Source organism: Colletotrichum acutatum (genome assembly GCF_030867785.1).
Source record: "Colletotrichum acutatum strain CBS 112980 chromosome Unknown BDZ83scaffold_12, whole genome shotgun sequence".
NCBI classification, from domain to species: domain Eukaryota; kingdom Fungi; phylum Ascomycota; class Sordariomycetes; order Glomerellales; family Glomerellaceae; genus Colletotrichum; species Colletotrichum acutatum.
This window is the reverse complement of record NW_026849006.1, coordinates 483,768-506,802: the sequence shown is the minus strand read 5'-3', so window position 1 is coordinate 506,802 and position 23,035 is coordinate 483,768. Positions and strand designations below refer to the sequence as shown.

The window sequence follows — 23,035 nt, the reverse complement described above, 5'->3', positions numbered from 1 at the left end:
AAGGGGCTGAGCAGATGGCGGTGCTGTTCAAAGACGCGAATCCTCCCACAAGGCAGCGGCAGCAGCCTCAGATCAGCAAGCCCCCCGATCCGACCACGATATGGCCGCCAAATGACGGGTCCCCATTAGCGCCTCGCAATAAGCTCCCCTAGCCTGCTGCCCGAGGGGACAAAGGAGGGCTGATCAGAAGACAACATGTGGACAGTGGCGCCGACTGCTCCGACCTGGAAATGGGGGCGAAGAAAGGGCCAAGAGGGGTCTCTGGGCAGTGGGAACTTGAAGCTTGTGTGCGTGTGTCAGCGCAAGGAATAGTCATCGAATGACGGCTGATTTCAGGAGTCCACAGGGGAGAGGAATGGCGGGGTAAAATTCTAATGGAAATTTTAATTGATCTAGTTGAGACACCCGCGAACAGTTGGGCCGGCCCGCACGCGGAAATGATGCTTGGCCCAATGTCACTCTTCCACATGGGGGATTTTACGCCAGTAGCACGTACTAATTAACTAATGGTAGACAATCAATTCCATCTTTCTTGTTGTTAGAATGAATGTTTCATGAGACTAAAAGAGACATCAGACTTCAACAGGACATGGAATATTGAGACATCGTTCTATTTTATCTTGGCTGATACAATACATCACATTTTTGTTTCTTCTCTTCGTCTTCCGTAATTTATATTTCTATTCATTTCTGCTATCTCTGTTTCGTCTTTTTTTTTTTTTTCATAATCATTATCATGATCTTCTAATCTTCTTTGCTTTGTGCTTGGTATCAATGCTCTGTTTCTCCATTTTCTTTGTGGGTATAGTTTGTGGTTTTCTTCCCCAATCGTTTTCGTGACCTTGAAGTACGCCCACCGTCAAAAGGCTCGAGGCCTTCCTTGGTCTGGACTCCTTCAAGGACTGGATAGCAAGCATGTTAGTAGTGAAAGGAGACCATTCGGCCTCGGCAAGGTGGCATCAGATCACAATCAGAAAGAGATAAAATCCTTCTGAACCTTGAAGTCAGTATCATCACCAGCACCATCGGTGATAAACTCCTCCACTTCGTCAGAGTCCACGTCGTCGCTATCGACCGGCTCGTCATCGCTCGACAGATCCTCCATTTCGGCGCCGTCCGCCCGCTTCCGAAGGACGCTTGCCCTCTCGCGGTGAAGGAGCTTGCAGCCCCTGGTTTTACACTTGCCCGTGTTGCTGAAGTCGGGGCACTCGAAAACGTGTCGCTCTTCGCACTCGTCTCCCTTGTCGCAGTAGCCGTACATCCCAAAGGAACGGCAGACCAGAGCACTTGAGGATACACTAGAATGAGCATAAGGGCAAGTAGAGTTGGCACAATTGCCCTTGAGGAAGTGAACGCAAGTCGGAATGCGCTGGGGCGTCAAGTCATGGGACAGATCACAAGAGTCCCCACTGGCGCAGGTCCCCTTGTGCAGCATCTCCCGGCAGATGGCAACTCTCGAAGCATCGTGCTTGTATCGACAAGATGGTCCCTTGGCACATGAACCTAAAATGAAATGATGGTGGTTAGTGGAGTCCGGTATATCATACCCACTTGAGCAAGAAATCGTCCAAATCTGTCGGATCGGATATTGCGTGGGCGATCGAATAAGATTGTGAATAAAATACCAGTCAGCGAAAACATGCTGCAAGGCACGTCGACCTTCTTAATGCCATTTTGGCTGGGGGAGCGACCCAAGTTAGCAATTGTCAGCCAGGAGCAAAGGGTTCATACCGTTGAGCTTTGAGCACACCGTCGCGGTACAGATTGCCGGTCTTGCTTCGATGAAATTTGACACCTCCGACGAAGGCGACTTTGGGGGTAGCGTTGACTGGGTGTAAATCTCCTGTACGATTGTAAGTTTGCTCTACTGTGCAAGGCTGTGATAGTAACGCACCCGACACCTTGATGAGCTTGCTGCCGCTGTTCGCGACACGGAAGCGAATACCTTGAATCTCTATCTCGTGATTGCCTGTCGCTGCCGGGTTAGTAGGAGTATGCGGTGCGCTTGCATTGCCGCTGTAGCGTTGGAAATGGTTGGCAAGCTGTTGTTGCTCGCGCGCGTCCTGCTGACGAATCTTCTGTTGACGCGACACCTCGATGGCCTTGACATGTGCTTCATTGGTCTTGTCGTAAACGGCCGAGTTGATCAGCGACCTCTGACCGCGAGTATTCTTCGAGATCCAGGCGCCTGAGGAAGTCGTCGAGACAGAACCCTCCGCGAGTGACGACGAATCGGAAGGTGTTTGGGTTCCATCTTTGTTTACCACCAAGGACCGGTGCCGAAAACCTGTCGGGCCTCCTCGGGTGGAGGGGTACGGCTGGACTCGATGCTTGTGGGGGAAGGCGCCATGTCGGTGAGTGTTGTCTATGATGTGTCAGCGCAGGATGTTTTGTCAGTCTCAATATTAAACATACGGCGATGATAGGAAGCCTGGCTGCTTGGGACTGATTGAACGCCAGCTTGCTGGGCCTTGTGAAGGTTGATCTTGCCTGTTTGCCACTACGTTAGAGACTACGCGCTCTTGTCGCCTGTGTCTTGTTACAAAAAATACTACGTACCCGCAAGCTGGCCGATTCTGGCCAGCAGTTCTTGTTCTTCCTGAGACGGCATGTCCTAGTGTTGCAGAGTTGTACCGTCCTTTTGTTGTGGTGTTTCTGAGTTTTGCGACCAAAGAAATGCTGTTGCGCCTGAGGAAGTTGGTGTGTTTTTGAGAAGATGAGATCACTGAATGTTAGGAAGGTGAACGCTTTGACAGTGCGATCGGGTTTAGGTTACCTTATCTTAGGCAGGTAGAGGGGATAGTGACCCACTTTACAGCGCTTGAGGCTTGAGGTAGCTGACCAATCTACGCTAAGCAAGGCATGTGCGGCTGCTGGCATGCTACTGCAAGGCTGTGAAAGAAGAAGTGCACAACCTAGAGCTTCTTTTCCTCCACAGCTGCTCCTTTGAGTTCACTCCTCTGTTTCCATCATCGTCAACTGTGATATCCGTTGTGTCGCGGGCCATTGTCGCTCACATCAATCGCACTATCTTGCACCACCCAACTCAGAAGAACCACGGCTTCATTATCCTTGAGGCGATTGGGAGGACCAGCGAGGAATTGTCCTCCTACAGCATAGCCCCAGGGTCGAAGCTCATCTAGCTTTTGCAAATCGACAAGCGGCAAAATACACCTTCACTTAGTTGAATACCGCAAAATGGCGTCGACTTGGGGTCTTCTGGATGATAAGGAGGAGCAGGAGCTGCACAAGACCCGACTGGTCAACATTGAGGAGAAACCCTTCAAGCGAATCACCAAGCGGCTCACATCCATCTCGACGATTGTAAATGCCCACTCGAAACAACAACCCACTCCACCACCCGAGGGCGCAAACGGCGACAATGGCGCCGATACTGAGGTGAAGGAGGAGACGAAGACCGCTCAAACTTTGCGAGAGATTGATCAGATCAAAGACGACCTCACCCTCGACTTTGCCGCATTCGATAGCAGTATCGCCCGCCTGCAATTTCTTCTCGACGCGAATGTCCGCGAGCGCGAACGCTACAAGGCCGACCAGCAACGCATTCTCGAGGAATGCCAAAACGTCCGAGACAACAACGCGCGGCTGCGCGAACAGCTGGATGGCGCCAGGGCAACGCTTGCCCAACGTAAGGAGTACGACAAGCTCGCCAACGCGCTCATGGCTAAGGGTCTGCGGCCGCGCGGGGAGCAGGAGTCGAACCTCAAGAAGCTCGAGGAGGAGATTCGCGACCTGGAGAAGGAAAGTGAGACCTACGCGGTGACTTGGCGGGAGCGACGCGATCAGTTCAGCAAAATTATGGATGAAGGCATGCAACTGCGCAGACAGATCCGCGACGAGAAGGAGGAGGTCGAGAGACGGGAGGGCATGAACGAGGACGGCGAGGAGGATGGCGACGCTTCTAGAGGGGGCAACACGCCTCGGCACGTCTCCAGCGGCAACGTCACCCCGCACCCAGATAGCGGTGCCGTGCCGAGACCGGCGTCGGCGCACGAAGGTCAGTCGGAGGATCAATCCGAGGGTCTCAAGCCTCGAGCGAGTGGCCTGGGCGGCTTTTCACGATCTGGCAGCGCCGTTCCGAGTCAGAGTGGCACCCCTCAGCCTCAAGATGATGACGAGGGCGAGATTGAAGAGGGAGAGGACGTCGAGATGGATGACCGCCATGATACGCAGATCACGTCAGGAGGCGATACGCCTCAAATCACAGTGGACGCACCGGAGAGCATGGAGGTGGACAGCTAGACAAATTAAATGCTTCGGAGGATCCTAGAATAGTCCCTCAATCGAGATACCCATTAAAGCAGGCAGCCATCGTGCCTCTGACGCTCGCCTGCCCTTAACACAACGCAATCCCGAACCTCCTCTCATCTTTGATATCAGAACGCGGGGGAAAAGAAATAATCACAATTCTAAGCAGAGACGTCGTCCTTGAGATACGTCTTCTCCTCCTTGCCCTTTGCGAGCGCAAGTCTCGCCGTCTCCAGCTCCTCGGGCGACGCACCGCCGCTCTCGGCCAGGGCAATCTGCTCCTCCAGCTTGACGGTCGCATCCTCGACGCGGGTTCTCAGCTCGGGGAACACCTTTTGCGTCTCCTCCACCGCGAGTTTCTAGCCCCCCCCAAGTCAGTCAGCGAGGTGTAGTATAACGTAACAAAGCACTGGTGCCTCGGAAGGACGAGAGTTCCAGCGGTATTCGCTGGCGATGGGTCGGAAAACCTACCAGCTGCTTGAGCATGTACTCCCGGTTTCCATCCTCATCGGGCTTGCCTTCCTTGATCTCGTTCTCCAGCGTCGTGACCTTGCCCCTTTGCTGGATGAGTTCCTTCTCGTACGAGATCTCCTCCTTGAGGAGTCTGGTAACGGAGAGGGTCGCGACGGTGAGCTGGGAGGGGGGCGCCATGGTTGTCTGTTGGTGAGGTGGTGCTGAAGAAGTTTTGAGTAGCGGCGGGGTGAAAGATTCAAGTTTGTAGTTATATCCGATGAATGGGGTTTAGTTTTCTGCGGTGGTGATGTGTGAGAATGGAGTCTTTCGGTGAAGCAAGGTAAGCTGAATTGTAGTCAATCTTGTAATTACCTACCTTCCTATGCTTCGGCTGATTGTTTCCTGCTTTTGTTTACACGGAATGCCGGCTGTTCCTGCTGCTTGGCTGGCTACGTCAAGGTGCACACAGGCTGGTGCCTTGGAAAGGGTTTTGGTGGGGGTCTCACGGCGGGGTGCATCCCGGCAACCTTACCTCATCTCAGCAACCCTTTTTGGGAACTCGTCTTCTTCATGCGACCATTCCTGGGCATCTTTGTCTCAAGGCACCACGGATATTGCTCACCTTTTGATGGCTGCCTACTGCTAGCTATGTGCTTATTCTGCGGTCGTCTCTTCTCATTTTATCTAAATTTACAGAAGGAACGACATGACGCTCCTTCAAGGTGCCAAAGATCATGGATCATGTGTTACTATCGACAATGTTGTGTTCTCTGCATCAACCGTCTAACCTAGGCAACGACTTCCATGCCATTGGAATCATCGCCTGTTGAGAAGTATGCGTATCAATGAGGTTGGTATCCAGGTGATTAAAGTAATACATGAATTACCACGTGTTGAAGTAAGGTTGAGATGACAATCATACAATAGCATTGCTAGTTTCGCTTGCCAGCCGTAGGCATGAAGAAGCCCATGCGTTGGATGCATTTTGGGATGTTGTTTATGTCTTTCCGCTGATGATCTTACTTGCAATGAACCTCCAACCAAACTCATATCTCAACCAAGTCAAAAGCTACAACAAGCACGACACAAGCGCCAGTACATACCATATACTTTGATCTATAGACTGACTATATTTGGCGCTGGTATATTGGAGATAAACAGCATGAATTCAATTATCAACACTCGTAGCTACGGCATAACATCACACCGAAAAAAAAAAAAAAAAAAAAAAAAAAAACCTCCAATCGCTAGCAATACAATGCTACGCTCAAAATACTCCCTTCCGTAGCGAATTCGACCATCCAAAGCCTCCGTTATTTTTTATTTAAGCAGACAGTGCCTCCAGCCCCTTCTCCGCAGCAAGCTCAACAGCATCAGCCGTCTCAGACAGAACAGAAAGGAACGGCGAGTGCGCAGACTTCAACTTCAACTTGGTCGCCTCGGGTCCCAGGAGCTGCTGCATCTGCTCCTGCGCAAAGTACGGAATCGCCTGGTCGTCCTCGCAGCCGACGTACATGCAGGGAATGTCATACCAGGGCTCGTACGTCATTGTCTCCTCGAACGAGATTGTCGTCTGGTGCTTCAACAAGCTCTTTGCCTTTTCCCTCGCCTCGGCGGGTACGTCTCCGTAGAGGGGGTCATCGGCGGTCACGATATGGATTCGGCCGTCCTAACGTATTTTGTCAGCACATCAAGACTCTATAAGAACATAATTGAGGCAAAAAGCTCTCACCTCTACCCTCGTCCACGGGGGATACACATCGCCCGTCATGCTCAAGATGCTTTGCCCCTTTTGCCCCACAAACGCAGCGAGATATACAAACATAATGACGCCGCCCGGATTGCCCTCCGCGGCCCTCTGCTTGAACCCGGACCCCTGGACGCCTTCAGCTGCCGCGAGACCGCCGTATGAATGAGCGACCAGGACGATCTGCCGACCTTGGTCGGCGAGCTCTTGCAGCACGGCACCGATGGCGGCCGCGTCGTCGTATAAGCCCTTGGTTGGCGGCTCAGAGCTGACGGATTGGTGCCTCACGCCGTGGGTCTCCCAACCTCGTGTGTGTAGTTCGTCGCGGAGGTCTTGGAAGTGCTCTGGCGAGTGCCATGCTCCGGGTGTGTGCACGATGATAGGTTTGCTAGGCATTGTAGGAGGATGCTGTGGTTTGATCTAGACTTTTTTTGTTCTAAACGGTCGAAAGCAAGTTTGACCCGATTGCAAGAGAAGAAGAGTGGTTGAACGTTACTACAGACTCCATCGTACAATGACGGTTGGCATTTTATATGAATCTCCATGTCTATTTGGTCAGCGTGATATTGCCCTGGCGGGTGAGGCGTCCGATGTGGACCTCGGTCTTTCAACGTGTAAGCACTATTGATAATCGTGGGCATCACGTTTCGAGACCAATCACGTTAGCGTCCAAAGTCCCAATAAGTGTGGACTTGTGGTCTGAGTAGAGTCGCCCTGTCAGACCAGCCCCCTCCCGCGTGCGTGTGTGTCGACAGGGTTTGGTGAAGTATTTATCGAGTTGTAGAATAAGACGGATGCTCTTCTGTATGGGAATCTTATCCCTGTTGCCGAGGTATGGGTGAGCCGAGAAGTCGAGACCCATTGTGATTGCTACCATGTTTGGAGAACTTAGTAGAGCTCTATTATGGTTATAGGTCCGTCTGGTTGAAGACTAAGGTAATTGTTGAGCCTCTTTAAGAGTCTTGACTACACATAGAAAAGCTCCATGAGATTAATTGAGTCAATGGTGATAGCAACGACTAACTACTCTGATGTTGTAAGTGTACCGCAATTACCTCATTGTTCTACATGAGCTACTAGGACTTTTTGCTGGTTTGCGAAACATTTGATTTATACTTAAGACATGCGGTATATTCTGCAAGTTTCCATTATGAGTGAGAGACCTCAGAGAGCCGAAAAGAAAAGTGAAAAGATATAAAATGTAAATTCGGCTAGGTCCCTTGAATGATGAACCAAGAATGATCAACGCACGCTACTTTTAAAGGGGGTATCATCTTCAAACACGCTCAAATCTCGACAGCCTCTGCTCCTCCTCGTGGTGCCTCTGGTACACCTTGCTAAGCTCCTCCAAATCCCTCTCGTGATCGCCGTTCCCGCCGGTACTCCCAACGCCATCTATACCGACAAACGGCTCCGACTCGATCCTTGAAACCATCTTCCCATCCTTCAAGAACAACGCCGGGTGGCACCCCACGATCGCCAAGAGCGCGTACCCGACAAGAAACCCCTCGAGCCCGAGAAACAGTCCCTCCCCACCGGCCCTCGCCAGCGGGCCCTGAAAGCCCTCTGCATACTCGGCGACCCTGAAACACATCCTGCCGAACAAGACGACCATGGCGGACGGCACTGCGCCGGCGAAGATGCGGAAGCGGCCCGTCAGGGGCACGTAGCCTACGTCTCGGTGGAAGGTGGTGTAGCCGTACTGCCGGTAGGAACGGGCTGCGCGGAGGAGGATGGAAGCGAGGTAAAGGCCCGCGGCAACCAGGGTCGCGAGCTGGACGGCCAGGCCCGCCAGGACGATTTTCGCGCCCACGTCGCTGGGTGCGTAGGAGGCCTGGGGTGAGAGGGTGTACGGCACGTTTTGGAAGCTGACACCGAGGCCTACGATTTGGAGGAGGAGGGCGAGGCCGTCTAGCGGGAGGAGGATAGTGGTATACAGTTCAGGCTTGATGAAGGAATGTTCTGTGCCTAGTATCCGGATCATTGGTGCGAGGCAGACGTAGATACTGTAAAATAGAGAATTAGAACCCGAGATTTCTGTAGAGACTAACACGATCTCATAGGGGAACTTAGACGTACCTTGAAGTGACAAAGATGGGGGCAATAGTGAGCAGGGCCTTGCTCTGCAGGAGAGGGTACACGGCCCAGGGATCGCTCCAGCCGGCCATGCGGTCCACCCAGCCAAGCAACTCGACTACGCATGCGAGGGTCACGATGACGGAGAAGGGTGTTGTGGCGTGTCGTTGTGTTGACCGGGCGGCGACGGCGCCGTTGATGACGAGGCAGAGAGCCGAGACGGAGGCGAAGACGGCGCTGCCTGTAAGTGCTGGGCGGTAGCCGTACGGGCTGTCGGAGACGTCGCACGTCGCGAGCGTGCAGGGTGATGAACTCATGACAGCAGGTATAGTGTTGATGATGATGCGTCAGTGTAAGTGTTTTTGGTGTCAAGATGGGATCGAGACGGGCATCAAGTTGGACTCTTGGGAGCGAGTATCACACCCGTCGAGATCTGATGATATTAGAAGATGAGAGGTGCAGCAACAACACCCACTTCCATCGTCAATGGCGGTACCACCATGCTTATATGTTGCAGCAAGCATCGTGGCCTCGACCTCGAAATGCCTAGATTCCGATAGTATAAAATTACAATCTTCCAACGATCCTCCAAGATCTACCAGATAGTCGGTAAGGTAGGCAAGGCTTGTTGGTGACAGGTGTAGTAGTGTCCATAGTGTGGCCGTGTCTGCATCCTGCCTACCGCCAAAAAGGTCTAAGTTTAGAAACGGCGGTAGAAGTTTGGCGGGTTCTCTGCTTATTTTCGGGTGGGGAAACAGCAGGAAGTGGCAGTGCCGCAGCAAACTTCGCCGGGCCTTTGCACCGCAGCACCGCACGGAAAAGTGGGGACGCGCCGGGGGCATGAGAAGCCAGCGCGCTGGGACAAACCGTTAGAGCTTCTACCTTTCTAGGCATCCGTGACCGTGGCCCCGGGGACTGGGTTAGGTGAGCCGGGGGGCATCGTTTGCCAACCTGGCTCCAATTCGATATTTTATTCTAGCTTCATCTCATTCTCCTCTTTCACGAATACTTAAAATGACATTTCCTTTCTAAGCCTACAAAGATTGGCCGTGGCGCCAAGTTAGTTTGCTTTTCCGTGATGGGTTGAACGGCTGCCTATCTTAACTTGACAGGGCCTCCGTAGGCATCGTCGGGAGATGGACCAGGGCATCTCAGTGCTGGGCTGTTGGTGGCAGTCCACTGCGGCGCATCCGGATTACCCTTGGCGCGCTTCTCCTCCAACATCCTGCCGCCTCAGCCCCCCACCCGGATGCAAGCACTACGTTAGCTTCAATGTTCTTTCTGTAAAGTTTGCCAACTTGGCCTTGCCTTTTGCCTTGTTGGTCTTGTTACCGCGTAGTTATGTATCAGAATTCTTACTATTGGTTCTCATAGCCGCTGCTTAAAGCATCCTAGGATCGACCGGACACCATGCGTATGTCTGGATCGTTTCACGGTCGCGGCGCTAGGTTGACGTGCGGCTGCTTCCCGATCAGCGTCAGGCCAGCAGGAAGCTTAGCCTTGAAAGCCCCAGTGCAGATGGTTGGTATAAATCTCGTTGTATGTTTGACATCAATCGATCCATTCATCACGGCTGCGAGAGATCCAAATCGTCCCACTTGGGGTGGCCTGTAGGACAGAAGCATATTCTCATCAACTAAGAGGATTCTTATACCTATAACTATAGAAATCCGCCGGCAGCCGAAAGCCACTGACTTCGCATCATCACTACGCTCCCTCCTCTGCCTCCGTCTCCTCCTGAGGAACCGGCGGAGTCTTCTCCTTCTCCGGCTTGCGGCCAGTGATGCAGTAGCTGTTTTCTCTCATCAGCAACCCGAATCAGCAGATCAATGTCATGGACAATAACGGTACTTACACGGGGCAGTATGCGTGGTAACTCTTGTTCTTGAGGTCATTCCGAACGTCGATGAGGAAGACGTTGACCTCGTCGCGCGTCCAACCGAGCACGCGGGTGAAGGCGGCCATGCACAAGGCTTCGAGCGCAGAACCGAAGTTCTCCTGCGTCCATAAGCCGAGCTTCTTGTACCTAGTCGACGCTATTAGCCTTTCCCTTCCATTCTTATGGGTCTCCACACTCTCTGAGTAAGTACGGTACCTCTCATCCTTGGGCCAGGTGTTGTGAGGCCACTTGAAGACGCGGAGCTCAACGTCGACGAAGCCAGCTTCAATCATCTTGTTCTTCAGCGGAGGCGCCTCGACGAATACGCGCCCCGTAATTTCGGAAGCCTCGTGCAACATATTGACGTATTTGACAATCGCAGAGTCTTTGGGCAACAAGCCGTCGTCAGACTTGGGCATGACGTCGGCTTCTTGAAGTTCTAGGTATCCACCAGGGGTAAGATTGCTATTTTGATCAGTACAGGGAGCTCAAAAGAAAGTACAGCTCTGATTGCGTAACTTACTCGTAGCACCTCTTGATGAATTTACCCCAGTCGTCAATAGCTGCGGTCATAAATCGGCTGTGGATATACTCAAAAGGCTGAGAATAAGTCCACTCTTCCTCGACATCGTCAACCTCGAACCTGACGTTCGGGGTACGCTGGAATCGCTCATTAGCATGAAAGAATGGTGTGCTCAACACGGGGAGATCCCATACAAATCCGCCCGTACAGGCGAGAGGTCAACGCCCAATACCTGGATATCGAGTTAAAATTCAAGCTCTTTCCCACCTCATCGAGGCAAACAAGGGTCATGCTGCAGCGTACCTCGGACTCAGGGTGTAAGTCGCCAAAATCCATAGCCCAGCTCCCAGTTCCGGCTCCAATGTCAAGCACTCGCCCGACCTTTGCGGTATCATCGCATGGCGGCGCCATTCCAAGTCTGTCGTCAAATGTGTAGACGCAAATATCATGCTGGAAGTCTAGATTAACTTGTTAGTAAGAGCAATTTGGAACTTTGCAACACTGCAGCGTACCTAGCCGTTCCGCCTCAGTTTCGTCGTTGGGCATGCCATACTCTGTTAAGATAAAGATTGGTCAGTATATCCAGTACTGGAGTCTCGTCATCCGGTGACTTTCAACTCACTTCCATCCTTGTATCGGTGATATGTCCGGCCATTTTCAATCCGGTATTCAAGAATAGAGGCACTGAGACTGGTCGTCGAAGATGCCACGCTCTACGCGATTGAATTGCATTAGTTTGAAGACCAAAACTCTTTGCGCTCTTGTCTCGACCAAGCTGGCTGGAGGCTTGGTTCTTGTGGGCACTACGATCTAACATACCTCAAGTTCGGATCCACTGTGATCGGATTCCTATAGGAATGTAAGTTTCTCCGCCACATGAATTGAACAATCCAAGAAGTACCTCAGCGGCGATTTCGACTTCGTGATCAACTTCAGCCATTGTCGCGTTGTGATCGGTGGTAAAGTATGTCCCGTAACAGGGTTTGTTGGTTCCGGTGGGAGTAAGGGCCTACGTTCTATCTCTTCAATTGCTTGTTTCTGGGCCCAACAATGAGGCAAAAGACTTGACTAACGCTTGAATCCGGCGCCGGCTATAGAAGAAACAGCCCCGGAAAGCAAGTTAAAAACTTGACGGGGAGGTCTCTGCTTTTTGTGACGAGAGACCTGACCGGTCAACTCTGCATCTGCGACCCCTCTTTCCTTGGCCTGAAGACATGCAACCAACAGCGACTGGCAAGATGTCTCTTTCCCCTGCTTTCGCGTCACAATGTGGAGCTCAAAAGCGCTCAAGCGAATGAGAAATCACGGTTTCTGTACCCGCCGCAACTTTTGCGATTGCTCGGGAAGCAATTTGTGGAAGGAGGACGAACACATCCCGCGCTCCCCGGAACCCTTGCCAACCAGATCAGATGCCCCGTCTGAGGCCCCCGGCCCGGACAGTCACCTACCCACCAGCCTGCATTTGCGATAAACATGGTTTCCTAAACGAAGCACTCTGTATACTAAGGGAAGCCCCTCCAATAATGCATAGCAAGTAAGGCATGTTCGGGTCGATTGTCAAAGTCCCTTACGCGTGTGGGTTGCATAAGATGTAGGTTATTTCTGGAAAGAACTCGAGAGATATCCTCCACACCACCAGCAAGCCATGGAAGTAAAGTCTTTTTTTGAATATAAATGAATCTATTTGAGCCAATTGCCCGGCTACCAGCTTTTCTTGCAGAGTCACGCGTAAAAACATCGGTTCTTTGTCAGGTAAGAGTCTGTATTTCCACTGCTTTGTACCGTGGCCTTGCGCTCGTTGAATCGCACGCCTCTGATCTTGGTTTAACGAACCATGAGTGCACAAATCTTTGAAATGTCTTGGTTTTGAGACTCATCTCTTTCGGTAATTCCGTGGTGCACAGTAGCCTGTCTTTTCGTATCTTTGTAACCGTAGCTATGAAGATTAGGAAAGCAGAATTTTTATCTTGAGTACGGGAAAGAGACGACAAGTCTTGCCTCGCGGCTGTGTAAGTGCAATACCTCCCACATACCCAGTCTAATTCTTTTCAGTCATATCCACGAAAGTAGATTTACATGACTTCGACCTCCTATGGCCTCCGCCCTATAATACAGTATCTTGCAAATGATCGTTAGTCGACGGACGTGAAGCAAATACCATTGGGGCTGGCTCATAACTCACATTCGAAAGTAAGCGTGAAAATCCCTATTCCTCACATCATGGCGCACATTAATAAGGAAGCCCTCGACCCTCGCTCGAGACCACCCAAGCACGCGCGTAAAGAGAGCCATACACAGTCCCTGGAGAGCACTGCTGAAGTTCTCCTGTGTCCAGAGGCCTAATTTCTTATACCTGATATCGTCCTTAGTACTTGAGTCCTCACAAAGGTCTCTTTGCTCGTGAAAGATGGATGCTTTGGGGGCGTCGTTTGTGCATTATTCTTACCTATCTTCCTTTGGCCACCCGTTAATGGGCCACTTATACATCTGGATCGAGACGTCCACGAAACCAACCTCATTCATGAGACCCGCTAGCGCTGGTATATCGACGTACGAGCAGCCGGCGGCTTCCGCGCCGGATTGGAGGAGTTGTACATATTCAGCTAATGCGCAGTCCTTGGGAAAGGTGTTATCGTCGGACTGAGGGTTGATGTCGGCGTCTTGGACCTCGAACCATCCGCCGGGGTTAAGATGGCTATTCAGCAACACAAAGACTGTTATTACTCATCGATGTCTTCGAGAGAGTGAGACAGAAGCAAACGAGACTGAGGGCTTACTCGTAAGCGGATTCGAAGAACTTTCTCCAATTATTGATGGCACCTGTCATGAACCGACTGTGGATATAATCGAATGGTTTTGAGTATGTCCAGTCTTCGTCCACGTCGTCGATCTCAAACCTCACATTTTCCGGCACGCTGCATTTGAAGGACATATCAGTATCGACAAGACGCCGTCAGTTAACATCCGCTGGCTCTCTTACTATTCTGGCTGATTGGGCGAAAGATCAACACCATAGACCTAATTGCAGCATTGGGTAAGAAGCCGGCCACGAGAGATGTATGATTGGTTAGAATACCTCAGCTTCGGGATGCAATTCGCCAAAGTCGATGGCCCATATTCCGGTACCAGTCCCCACGTCGAGGACACGCCCGACCTTGGCATCTTCGTCGCATGGCGGGGCCCGTCCCAGTCTATCGCCGATTGTATATGTGAATATCTCGTGCTGCATATCTAATTCAGATGTTAAGCAAGTATCGAAATGGAGTGAGTCGTCAAGCAAACCCAGTCTATCACTTTCTATCTCGTCGTTCGGGAGCACATATTCTGATTATACCATAGTTGTCAGCCGGAGAGCTGATACCCCATTGCGTCACGTAAAGCCACCAAAGCTAACTCACTGCCATCCTTATATCGGTGGTAAGTCCTGCCATTCTCGATTCGGTATCCTAAAATCGATTGGCTGATGCTCATACTAGACGAGGCTATGCTCTGCAACACCATTAAAATCATGCCTTTGAGGGGTGGCGATGAGCCAAGGCTTACCTCAATCTCAGAGCGTTCGTCTATTTGCTGTCCTTCTGCGTCAGTCTTACATTTCCTATGAGACCAATGGAGAGTAGTCCATACCCCGTTATCGGCAGCGATGACTTGATATGTCTCCCACATCACGAGTGCTCGGGAGACTGAGCAGGAAGAATGATGTGAGATGCGGAGTTGCTTGTATACTGCAGCATTGGCGACGCTAAATATGCAAGGTTAATCAGGCACCGTCGGATGGTCTCTTAACGAATATTTGTAGAGGAAAAAAAAAAGACAATAATTACAGGTACAATATACGAAATGTTGAAAACGGAATTCCTTGGGGGTTTTGTGAAAAAGGCCAGGCGCCTGGAAGGGTAATCATTTCCAATCCTCCTCTTTGGCTTTGGAACTTCCCAAACCAACAGAGCAAACCAACTTGCATTATGCACGTCGACGGCGATGCTGCCTTCACTGCTCACTTGCAGGGATTCTCCTGTGGATATGAACCAAGGCACAGGCGAATCAGAAATTGGCTCTCCGCGCAACCCCAGAAGCGAAGGCGCCAAGGGAACCGGAGTCTTCACCTGATTTCGTCGTGATGCATGGAGATAGCGGCAGGTATGGGCCCCCGATCTGCCCCTCCCATTCCATTGTGCTGTTGAGTTTGCTAGATTCTAGATTTATCCCATCGATCTGGCGGGTTTGATTGTGAGAGTTGACAATGGGAAGAGCGTCTCAACGTAGTTCTTTTCCATCGTGAGATAGTTCTTGCGTGCTGCACACGTGGAGGGATAGAATGTGCTCTTCTCTCCATGAGCAAATTGATTTACTGCTAACTGCTGGCTCTGAGAACAGGTCTCCTTCATTGGAGCCCTCAATGTGAGTAATTCTTCAGTCATAATACAACTCGACTGAGTATATAGAACATCGTCAATACTTTCAACTCCATTCGCAAGCCTTCAGCATCGGACGACGGACCGCTCAAGTGTAACATCCTGGAATGAAGCAGCGAAATATAGATGCGAAGCGGCGGAAGCCGCAAATGCGGTTCACCAACGTGACAATGTAACGCCTTTTCACTCACCCATGTACCGAGAAAACAAGGCAAACCTGCCTTTCCAAACAGAGATTACTAGCAAGTGCCGACGAACATGAGTCCTAGTGACAAAATAACGCTTTTAACCTCGTCAAGGCGGTCGGAAGCAAAAGAATGCGTCGAGGGGGAATCGAACCCCCGGCTCCCCGACGCTGCTGAATGGCAACGGAGAATTTTACCACTAAACCATCGACGCGGTTGAGATTTTGGAGGCCTGGCGGGTCTGTCAAGGGCTCTGCAACCGTGACTGCTCAGCAAGCGTCACAAACCGACGAGACAGACACAAAGTGACGTGACAATCTTGATCTGTGAGCCCGCTCCGTGAATATCAAAAGCTCTAGAACCCTGTGCCTTGAGAAGCCTGTATTGGAAAAGTGAGGGTTCAGACAAGTATCACCTCACTTCCGACTTGTGAGGTGCAATGTGCAGAGGTATGCAGCGTATCCACTGAGGCCATTTGCCCTGCAACAAAATAAGAGCTTCAACCAGGGTGAAGACAGCGGTACATATCCCAAAGCGGTCTAAAGCTACACGAAACATGACTGCAGTCTGCAAAATATAATCAATCATTGAGTCAAACTTAGATTTGTCTTAGCTGGCGGTACAGCCGAGCCGCAAGTACCATTGATGGTGACTCATAGTGACTGGCCCGGGCTTTACATACGGGCGGTGACCTCCTGCTTGTTTTGTCAGCCTTACAGTGGGCGAACAGTGGCAGTCGCCAGACTCGCCACACCTGTCGGGTCCAAGCCCGGAAGGGACCTTCTCCCAAAATTTTAGCGGGTCCACTCATCCGAACGCTTAAGTCCGCCCCAGCGACTTCACTCGAATGCAGTCTTGCCCTTTCTCTGTTGCGGAATCTCTTTTAAAGTCGCCTCCCCAGGTCCGGGTACCGAGTGGAAGTGGAATCCTAGATCTCAATTCACTTTCATTCCTTTCACGTTCTCCTTTTCTTGCGAGGGCGCGAAGCCTCTTGATTCACTTCCGCCGCCTAATCTGGCAGCACCTGTTCGAAGACGCTGTATTTCAAAAAGCGCAACCACGATTTCATCAACTCATCATCACATCATTACGCCAGTCAGAGTATCAGACATGTCGGACGGTGGCGCAACACAGACTCAAACCCAGACGCAGACTCAAGCGGGCTCGTCAGCTGGAGGAGGTTCTCAGCCAAGCCGTCGAGGCAGATCAGGAAGAGGGAGAGGAGACGGAGGCAACGGTCGTGGTGGCCGGCGAGGTGGCGGCAGGAATGCCAATCCTCAGCCCCGGGCCCAAGCTCAGCCAGCACCGGCTCCCGAAGCCCCAACAGAAAATGCACCCGAATCAGAGCCATCTAGCTCGGAGAGGAGAGGCCGTGGCCGCGGCGGTAATCGGGGCGGCCGGCGAGGTGGAGCGGTCCGAGGTGGTACGGTATCGGGAACTCAGCGAATGTTTGGAGGCAGCCTGACGACTGCCGCGGATCCAAATGCGTCGGATGCACAGGGACTGAGTGCAGATGCCCCTGACTTCGTTCCTGGGCAACCTGTAGTCCACAGAGGGTATGTTCATACTCACCACATCCTGGAACAAAGGTTGACTGATATCGTCAGAAAACAACCTGCGCCGAAGCAAAAGAAGCCCCAGTATCCTTTAGCACCAAAATCTGTCGCTGCAGATTTACCCACACGCATCCATGAGGACATCAGCAACGGCCAGTACGAGTGTGTCATTTGCTCCAGTGAAGTGTTGCGGCCATCTCGCGTATGGTCCTGCGGGCTGTGCTGGACGGTGCTACATCTATCTTGCGTCAAGAAGTGGTTCACGAGCCAGCTCAAGAAGGACGACGACACGCGCTCTTGGCGCTGCCCCGGCTGCAATTCTAGTTTGACTGAGGAGCCAAGTGCTTACCACTGTTGGTGCGGGAAGGACATCAACCCTCGAAATGTTCCTGGTCTTCCTCCTCACTCTTGCGGACAGACTTGCTCAAAGCCCAGAGCAACATGCCCGCATCCATGCCCTCTCGAATGCCACGCCGGCCCATGCCCGCCATGCACCCTCATGGGCCCAACACAGTCTTGCTTCTGTGGCAAACACGAAGTGACGAAGCGGTGCACCGAGACGGACTATGGGAACGGATGGAGTTGCAAAGAGATTTGCAGAGACTTGCTACCTTGCGGCGAGCACTTCTGCGCCACTCCTTGTCACTCTGGCTTGTGTGGTAGCTGCGAGATTCCTGTGCAGGCAAGATGTTACTGTGGCAAAGAGCACAAGGAGATTCCCTGCGATCGCCGCGACGACCTTCAGATGTCATTTAACTATGGCCAAGTGTCCAGCTCGGATTCCGAGGACATTTCTGAGGATAGCTGGTTTGACGGCTCATTCGACTGCGGAGCGACTTGTGGGAGGAAATACGATTGTGGTTTGCACGATTGCGAGAAGACTTGTCATTCGCAGGACGAAGTGCCGGCGCACTGCCCATCGGCTCCAGATGTTGTCCTTCACTGCCCCTGTGGCAAGACACCGTTGGAAGAGCTTCTCGAACAACCAAGAAAGTCTTGTCAGGACAAGATTCCTCACTGCAAGAAGATCTGCGACAAGATTCTTTCTTGCGGTCACCAGTGCATGGACACGTGTCATACCGGTCCCTGTAACACATGCTTCCAGAAGCAGGATATTTCCTGTCGATGTACCCGTACTGTGAGCAAGACCCTCTGCCATCAGGGAGAGATCGCGACTCCGATGTGTTTTAAGGTCTGCCAGGCCCAGCTCAACTGCAGTCGTCACAAGTGTGGAGAGCGCTGCTGTACTGGGGAGAATAAGGCAATGGAGAGACAGGCCGCCAAGAGGAAGCACAGACAGCAGCAGGCTCCGGACGAGGTTGAGGCGGAACACATCTGCCTCCGCGTGTGCGGTAGGACACTGAAGTGTGGAACTCACCAGTGTTCGCAAATCTGCCATGCTGGGCCCTGCCCAAGCTGCCTCGAAGCTGTCTTCGAGGAGATCAGCTGTGCCTGCGGCAGGACTGTCCTGCAACCTCCACAGCCGTGCGGGACCAGGCCCCCTGAATGCCGATTCGACTGTAGAAGAGCACCTCCTTGCGGTCACCCCACGGTGAAGCATAACTGCCATCCCGACGATGTCGATTGTCCCAAGTGCCCTTTCTTGGTAGAGAAAGCGTGCATCTGCGGCAAGCAGAGGATGAAGAATCGGCCTTGCTGGCTGGAGGGGGCTCGCTGTGGTCTGCCGTGTGGTAAGAAGCTCAAGTGCGGGTAAGTAATATTGACTCCAACATAGGCGTCACCACATGTGCTAACTAGAATGCAGAACTCACACATGTAGAAAGGAGTGTCACCGTCCCGGCGAATGCGAAGACGCTGATATTCCCGGCTCTCATTGCGCCCAATCCTGCGGCAAGACTCGCAAATCCTGCGACCACTCGTGCCAGGACTCATGCCACGCCCCCTATCCATGCAAGGAAGATCGGCCATGCCAGAGCAAGACCTTCATCACTTGCGACTGTCAGCACCGCAAGAAGGAGGTGAAGTGTATGGCTACCAAGACCAACCCTACTCCGGATCGCGACATCCTGAAGTGCGACGACGAGTGCCTCCGCCTCCAGCGCAACCAGCGCCTCGCTGTCGCCCTGAATGTCGACCCGGATCACAACGACGACCACATTCCCTACTCGGACACGACGCTCAAGCTCTTCCGCGAGCTCTCTCATACCTGGGCCCAGAACCAGGAGCGCGAGTTCCGCGTCTTCGCATCGGAAGCCTCCGAGAAGCGTTTGCGCTTCAAGCCTATGCCCTCGTTCCAGCGCGCCTTCTTGCACGCCCTTGCCGAGGATTTCGGCTTCGACTCGGAGAGCCAGGACCCAGAGCCGCACCGCCACGTCTCCATCTTCAAGACACCGCGCTTCGTCGCCGCACCGAAGAAGACACTGGCGCAGTGCGTCAAGATCCGCACTGACGCAGCCAAGACAGCAGCAGCCGCTGCGGCCGCGTCGTCTTCGGCGGCCGCCGCAGCGTCGGCACCGGAACCCTTCAATGCCTTACTGCTCTCGGCCCCACGCTTCGGCCTGACCATTGACGAGGTCGAGTCCGCCCTCGCCAACCACCTCAAGGCCTACAACACCCTTTCCTTCACTACTGCCTTCCTCCCATCAGAGGAAATTCTCATCCGCGCAGTTCCTGTCACCTCGTGGGGCACTACCCCTTCAGCCATCGAATCTTCTCTCGCGTCCCTGAAACCCCTCGTCGCGCGTACCGTAACCAAGGACGGCATCGCCGCGGCCGCGACAATGGTCCACGCCGACGCAAGCCTCAACGTCCTCCGTCGGGAGGGAACTTCGGCCAACGGCAACAGCGGCGGGTGGAACGCCGTCGTCGGCCGCGCTGCGGCACAGCGTAGGACGGTTGCGCCCAAGCCCGCCGCCGACGCGCGTCCCGCCAGCGGTTTCGTCAGCTTTTCCAAGCTGGCGCGCAAGAAGGTCGTCGAGGACTCTGTCGCGGATGACTGGGAGGCTGCCGCCGAGAGCGATGAGTGAGGCGCGCCGTGGCGCCTCGCAAGTTTTCTTGCTTTGGCCAAGGAAGTTGTTGGCTTCTTGTCTCCTCTCGATTTTGGATGCAAACAAGGAGGTGCCCTGGCGTGGCGGAGCTTGCAGCATTGCTCGCCCTGCTTCTCCACACCTCGTTTGTGGTGTTGGCGATGTGCCTACACCGCGGGGAAAGTCGATGACGGAAAGACCAAGATTTGTTACGAGGTATAGACGAATGGGATGGGAGGTCCCAGCAACAGGATAACGAGTATTATTTAAGAGAAAGTATGAAATATCGAAAATCAGAAATCAAGAGGAAAGACATGGCATCAACATGAAGAGTATCGTGATATCAAAGCAGGACGTGATGCGATTATCGCCATTTACGACAACTGAGCGTCCCCTCCCCTTTTCTGCATTCGTCCATCGTGATAAGCCAAAACCCTTTCTCCCCTCCCTTCCCTTCCCCCATGACCCCCGCGAGATCTCACATCCCTCGCATCAAAGTAAGAGCAAGCGCCAACCGTTCAGCTCTTTGCCACGTCAGAGAAACGGAGAGCATGCTGCGGGGTGAATATATGCAAGCACGAGACGGGATAGACGAACAAGCCCAGCCCCGGAACCCAAGCATCCCCAACCCGGGTCCGTCCTATCCTGTCCCCGTGTGTCCTCCCAAATTCCCACGAAGTTTGGCTCGCTGCTGGCAAGAACGGGTGTCATGGATATATCCCCGCTTGGAACTGGCTGGCTGGTTGTCCACTTGTCCGGGGCGGATGGAGGGGGCAAGGTTGACCCCGGCTCCGGACGATCGTGATAACCTTCTGCCGTCGAGCATCATTCCGCAGATCGACGTGATCCCCCTTCCCTCTAGGGCGACCAGGACTTGAATATTGATTGTTAGACGTCTGAAGGTGCTTCAAAAGGGGAAGACGGGGCGGAAGGAAGTCAACGGCCTGTCATTGTACTGTGTAAATAGACCACAGTACAGCTCGTGGGGACCAAAGTGGTCTGCTGGAAAGTGTTTGCTCCGCCTGGCATCCCTTGTCCTCAAGCCCCCGTGAACGGTGAGATACACGGCCCTACCCCGTTCAGATCAGCATGTCACCGTCGCCTCACTCCATATCTCACATTTTGACTGGGTTGCCTGACTGCTCGTACTCATTGCTTCATTATATTTATGTTGCGTTTAAGATATGCTTGTCGCATCCCGGTCCGTCATGGGGAGCGGGGGGTATCATTCTTTGAAGGACCAAAAAAGGTGTGTTTAGAGAGGAAGATCACCCGCCGCCACGTACTGTTTTCTCCGTTCCATGCCTTCTTTTGCTGCCGCAGTGGATCCAAGTGATCGGCGCATTCACTGGTCGCGATAAAGGGGGCCCATTACATCTACTCGTTGTGCTTCATGGATGAACTCCTGCAGTGGAGCCGGCGAGACACGCCGGCGAAGACGGACTGCCGTTCCGCCTCTGCCTCCAGTATTTGAGCCACGTGCTGTTGGAACCGTTTCTCGGTTAGCAGGTGGTCCTCCTAGAGGCGCTGCTTCTCCTCCTTGCTTGTCACGCCAGTGACATTGCCAAGGAAGTCCGAGATGGCTTCGAAGTAACCCTCCTCCAAAACACTCGAGTTGTGGTCGCCTGCGGGCAAGGGCTTCCAAATTTTGGAGGGCGCGGCAGAGAGTTCGTAAAGTTGGCGCATGTGACGGGGTCTAAGACATGTGTTAGTCTACAAGAGGCAACATGTGAGACACGCGAAAAAAGGCCGGTGTAGAGAAAACCAGTATCAGACTCTATGTCGTAAAATTCAAATCAAGCGTCCCGAAGGACTCATATTTTGTGGGTGGTGACTTGCGATCATCATATGGTGTAGGAGAAGAAGCAGCAGGAAGAAAGGGTTGCGTGGCACTTACGGTACAATCTCGTCCTGGAGGCCAGAGAGAAACAGGATCGGCACGGTCGTGATGCTGGAAATGATCGATTCACTTGGCCAGACTTGGTGGCAGAGAAGCGTCAAGTACTTTGCCGGTGGCAACACGGAAGGGATAAGCTTGCGCATGGAGAGGAAGGTGTTCTCCAAGATTAGACCAGCAATGTCCCCATCCTTCTGGTTTTTGGATACCAGTTTGATACTGACAGCGCCGCCCAAGCTTTGTCCGTAAACAATCAGCTTATGGTTGCTCGTCTCTGCGCGAGATCGGAGGTAATCGAGGGCGGTTTGCGCGTCTAGGAAGAGGCCGGATTCGTCAGGTTCTCCTGTCGATAGGCCGTAGCCGCGGTACTCGAGCATGAATACGTTGCAGCCGATAAAGTTGATAAGCATGCGGGCGATTGGCAAGCGGTGGCCAATGTTACCCGCATTACCATGGAACATCAGGATGGTGACATTGGAGTTCTTCCCACCGCGCGGGCCGCGGATGTAGAAAGCCGATAGCTTCTCGCCATCGTTTGTGGGGATGACGAGTTCTTCGAAATCCTTGATGCCATACTGTGAGGGTCTTGGGACATCGGTTCGAGAGTTTGCGGGCATATGCGAGGGGTAGATGAGAGCTCTGGAGCGGCACAGCACAATCAGTCAGTCGTTTGGTTCGCTGAGGGTGGGATAAGGAAGCGTCACATGGACATTGGGGTGGAGGGACCTACTTTTGCTTGAAGTAGAGGAGGCTAGTCAAGACAGCTGCGATACCCTAGGTAAGAGAGGACAAGTTAGCCTACAGCACTAGCGAGGCGAGGCAGTCGAGGCACGACCTCGGGCTCAGGCCCAAGAGGAGGGGTTGCAGACAGGAAGGTTAAAATATCGGTGTGAGAAGATGGGTAGCCCGTAGGACGAGGAGGCGGGAATGGCCATACCGTCGAGGCTATGGCTGGTAGCCGCATGTACGCGCCAACAGTACTGAGCATAGACGCCGTCTGCTCGAGGTAACTGTTGGAGGACGGCGATGCTGAATTGGAAGAGGACAT

The 23,035-nt window shown here is 52.8% G+C and overlaps 9 protein-coding genes and 1 non-coding gene across 10 annotated transcripts; 2 read left to right on the top strand and 8 right to left on the bottom strand.

Moving 5' to 3' along the window:
- Positions 1-652: 652 nt before the first annotated feature.
- On the bottom strand, positions 653-2,721 carry BDZ83DRAFT_606300 (uncharacterized protein). Its single transcript, XM_060507374.1, has 6 exons — positions 2,560-2,721; positions 2,416-2,490; positions 1,895-2,365; positions 1,732-1,843; positions 1,626-1,678; positions 653-1,503 (listed from the first exon to the last, which is right to left on the bottom strand). The coding sequence occupies exons 1-6, from the start codon at positions 2,609-2,611 to the stop codon at positions 971-973; spliced, it is 1,296 nt and encodes a 431-aa protein (XP_060369418.1). The 5' UTR covers positions 2,612-2,721; the 3' UTR covers positions 653-970.
- A 199-nt stretch (positions 2,722-2,920) lies between these two features.
- Positions 2,921-4,318, top strand: BDZ83DRAFT_606299 (tho complex subunit 7). Its single transcript, XM_060507373.1, has one exon. It carries the CDS (start codon positions 3,199-3,201, stop codon positions 4,261-4,263), a length of 1,065 nt encoding a protein of 354 aa, XP_060369417.1. The 5' UTR covers positions 2,921-3,198; the 3' UTR covers positions 4,264-4,318.
- On the bottom strand, positions 4,319-5,234 carry BDZ83DRAFT_606296 (tubulin-specific chaperone Rbl2). The gene is made up of 3 exons (XM_060507372.1): positions 5,099-5,234; positions 4,741-5,018; positions 4,319-4,628 (listed from the first exon to the last, which is right to left on the bottom strand). Exons 2-3 carry the CDS (start codon positions 4,918-4,920, stop codon positions 4,431-4,433), a joined length of 378 nt encoding a protein of 125 aa, XP_060369416.1. The 5' UTR covers positions 4,921-5,018; positions 5,099-5,234; the 3' UTR covers positions 4,319-4,430.
- A 698-nt stretch (positions 5,235-5,932) lies between these two features.
- Positions 5,933-7,050, bottom strand: BDZ83DRAFT_727396 (Alpha/beta hydrolase fold-1). The gene is made up of 2 exons (XM_060512783.1): positions 6,455-7,050; positions 5,933-6,391 (listed from the first exon to the last, which is right to left on the bottom strand). The coding sequence occupies exons 1-2, from the start codon at positions 6,863-6,865 to the stop codon at positions 6,047-6,049; spliced, it is 756 nt and encodes a 251-aa protein (XP_060369415.1). The 5' UTR covers positions 6,866-7,050; the 3' UTR covers positions 5,933-6,046.
- Positions 7,051-7,606: 556 nt separating this feature from the next.
- Positions 7,607-9,321, bottom strand: BDZ83DRAFT_738255 (sphingoid long-chain base transporter RSB1). Its single transcript, XM_060513020.1, has 2 exons — positions 8,549-9,321; positions 7,607-8,475 (listed from the first exon to the last, which is right to left on the bottom strand). Exons 1-2 carry the CDS (start codon positions 8,860-8,862, stop codon positions 7,746-7,748), a joined length of 1,044 nt encoding a protein of 347 aa, XP_060369414.1. The 5' UTR covers positions 8,863-9,321; the 3' UTR covers positions 7,607-7,745.
- A 931-nt stretch (positions 9,322-10,252) lies between these two features.
- BDZ83DRAFT_748461 (TAM domain methyltransferase) lies at positions 10,253-11,887 on the bottom strand (the record flags this gene model as incomplete). Its single annotated transcript, XM_060513619.1, has 10 exons — positions 10,253-10,337; positions 10,401-10,571; positions 10,641-10,889; positions 10,948-11,084; positions 11,156-11,179; positions 11,251-11,405; positions 11,460-11,501; positions 11,570-11,660; positions 11,767-11,796; positions 11,849-11,887. 10 exons carry the CDS (start codon positions 11,885-11,887, stop codon positions 10,253-10,255), a joined length of 1,023 nt encoding a protein of 340 aa, XP_060369413.1.
- A 716-nt stretch (positions 11,888-12,603) lies between these two features.
- On the bottom strand, positions 12,604-14,870 carry BDZ83DRAFT_606278 (TAM domain methyltransferase). Its single transcript, XM_060507371.1, has 11 exons — positions 14,575-14,870; positions 14,491-14,517; positions 14,346-14,436; positions 14,230-14,271; positions 14,024-14,178; positions 13,928-13,965; positions 13,725-13,862; positions 13,394-13,642; positions 13,130-13,300; positions 12,981-13,065; positions 12,604-12,883 (listed from the first exon to the last, which is right to left on the bottom strand). The coding sequence occupies exons 1-10, from the start codon at positions 14,611-14,613 to the stop codon at positions 13,038-13,040; spliced, it is 978 nt and encodes a 325-aa protein (XP_060369412.1). The 5' UTR covers positions 14,614-14,870; the 3' UTR covers positions 12,604-12,883; positions 12,981-13,037.
- Positions 14,871-15,680: 810 nt separating this feature from the next.
- Positions 15,681-15,761, bottom strand: BDZ83DRAFT_t55. Its single transcript has one exon. It is a non-coding gene; the product is annotated as a tRNA-Gly (tRNA).
- An 896-nt stretch (positions 15,762-16,657) lies between these two features.
- BDZ83DRAFT_568761 (NF-X1 type zinc finger protein) lies at positions 16,658-20,090 on the top strand (the record flags this gene model as incomplete). Its single annotated transcript, XM_060504116.1, has 3 exons — positions 16,658-17,103; positions 17,155-18,813; positions 18,869-20,090. The coding sequence occupies 3 exons, from the start codon at positions 16,658-16,660 to the stop codon at positions 20,088-20,090; spliced, it is 3,327 nt and encodes a 1,108-aa protein (XP_060369411.1).
- A 1,518-nt stretch (positions 20,091-21,608) lies between these two features.
- BDZ83DRAFT_568764 (Alpha/Beta hydrolase protein) lies at positions 21,609-23,035 on the bottom strand (the record flags this gene model as incomplete). The annotated part of the gene is made up of 4 exons (XM_060504117.1): positions 21,609-21,786; positions 21,988-22,626; positions 22,718-22,761; positions 22,925-23,035. The coding sequence occupies 4 exons, from the start codon at positions 23,033-23,035 to the stop codon at positions 21,609-21,611; spliced, it is 972 nt and encodes a 323-aa protein (XP_060369410.1).

What these genes read in the sequence shown, in the direction of transcription:
- BDZ83DRAFT_727396 (XM_060512783.1), bottom strand. Translation starts at nt 6,865, where the DNA reads ATGCCTAGCAAACCTATCATCGTGCACACACCCGGAGCATGGCACTCG. An exon ending in CCCCGTGGACGAGGGTAGAG is followed by an intron (nt 6,392 to 6,454) that starts GTGAGAGCTTTT and finishes AAAATACGTTAG; the next exon opens with GACGGCCGAATCCATATCGT.
- BDZ83DRAFT_606296 (XM_060507372.1), bottom strand. Translation starts at nt 4,920, where the DNA reads ATGGCGCCCCCCTCCCAGCTCACCGTCGCGACCCTCTCCGTTACCAGA. An exon ending in AGTACATGCTCAAGCAGCTG is followed by an intron (nt 4,629 to 4,740) that starts GTAGGTTTTCCG and finishes GGGGGGGGCTAG; the next exon opens with AAACTCGCGGTGGAGGAGAC.
- BDZ83DRAFT_606300 (XM_060507374.1), bottom strand. Translation starts at nt 2,611, where the DNA reads ATGCCGTCTCAGGAAGAACAAGAACTGCTGGCCAGAATCGGCCAGCTT. An exon ending in CAGAATCGGCCAGCTTGCGG is followed by an intron (nt 2,491 to 2,559) that starts GTACGTAGTATT and finishes AGTGGCAAACAG; the next exon opens with GCAAGATCAACCTTCACAAG. An exon ending in CAAGCTCATCAAGGTGTCGG is followed by an intron (nt 1,844 to 1,894) that starts GTGCGTTACTAT and finishes ACAATCGTACAG; the next exon opens with GAGATTTACACCCAGTCAAC.
- BDZ83DRAFT_606299 (XM_060507373.1), top strand. Translation starts at nt 3,199, where the DNA reads ATGGCGTCGACTTGGGGTCTTCTGGATGATAAGGAGGAGCAGGAGCTG.
- BDZ83DRAFT_606278 (XM_060507371.1), bottom strand. Translation starts at nt 14,613, where the DNA reads ATGTGGGAGACATATCAAGTCATCGCTGCCGATAACGGG. An exon ending in TCATCGCTGCCGATAACGGG is followed by an intron (nt 14,518 to 14,574) that starts GTATGGACTACT and finishes GCAGAAGGACAG; the next exon opens with CAAATAGACGAACGCTCTGA. An exon ending in GGGTGGCCAAAGGAAGATAG is followed by an intron (nt 13,301 to 13,393) that starts GTAAGAATAATG and finishes GGACGATATCAG; the next exon opens with GTATAAGAAATTAGGCCTCT.
- BDZ83DRAFT_738255 (XM_060513020.1), bottom strand. Translation starts at nt 8,862, where the DNA reads ATGAGTTCATCACCCTGCACGCTCGCGACGTGCGACGTCTCCGACAGC. An exon ending in CCCATCTTTGTCACTTCAAG is followed by an intron (nt 8,476 to 8,548) that starts GTACGTCTAAGT and finishes TCTATTTTACAG; the next exon opens with TATCTACGTCTGCCTCGCAC.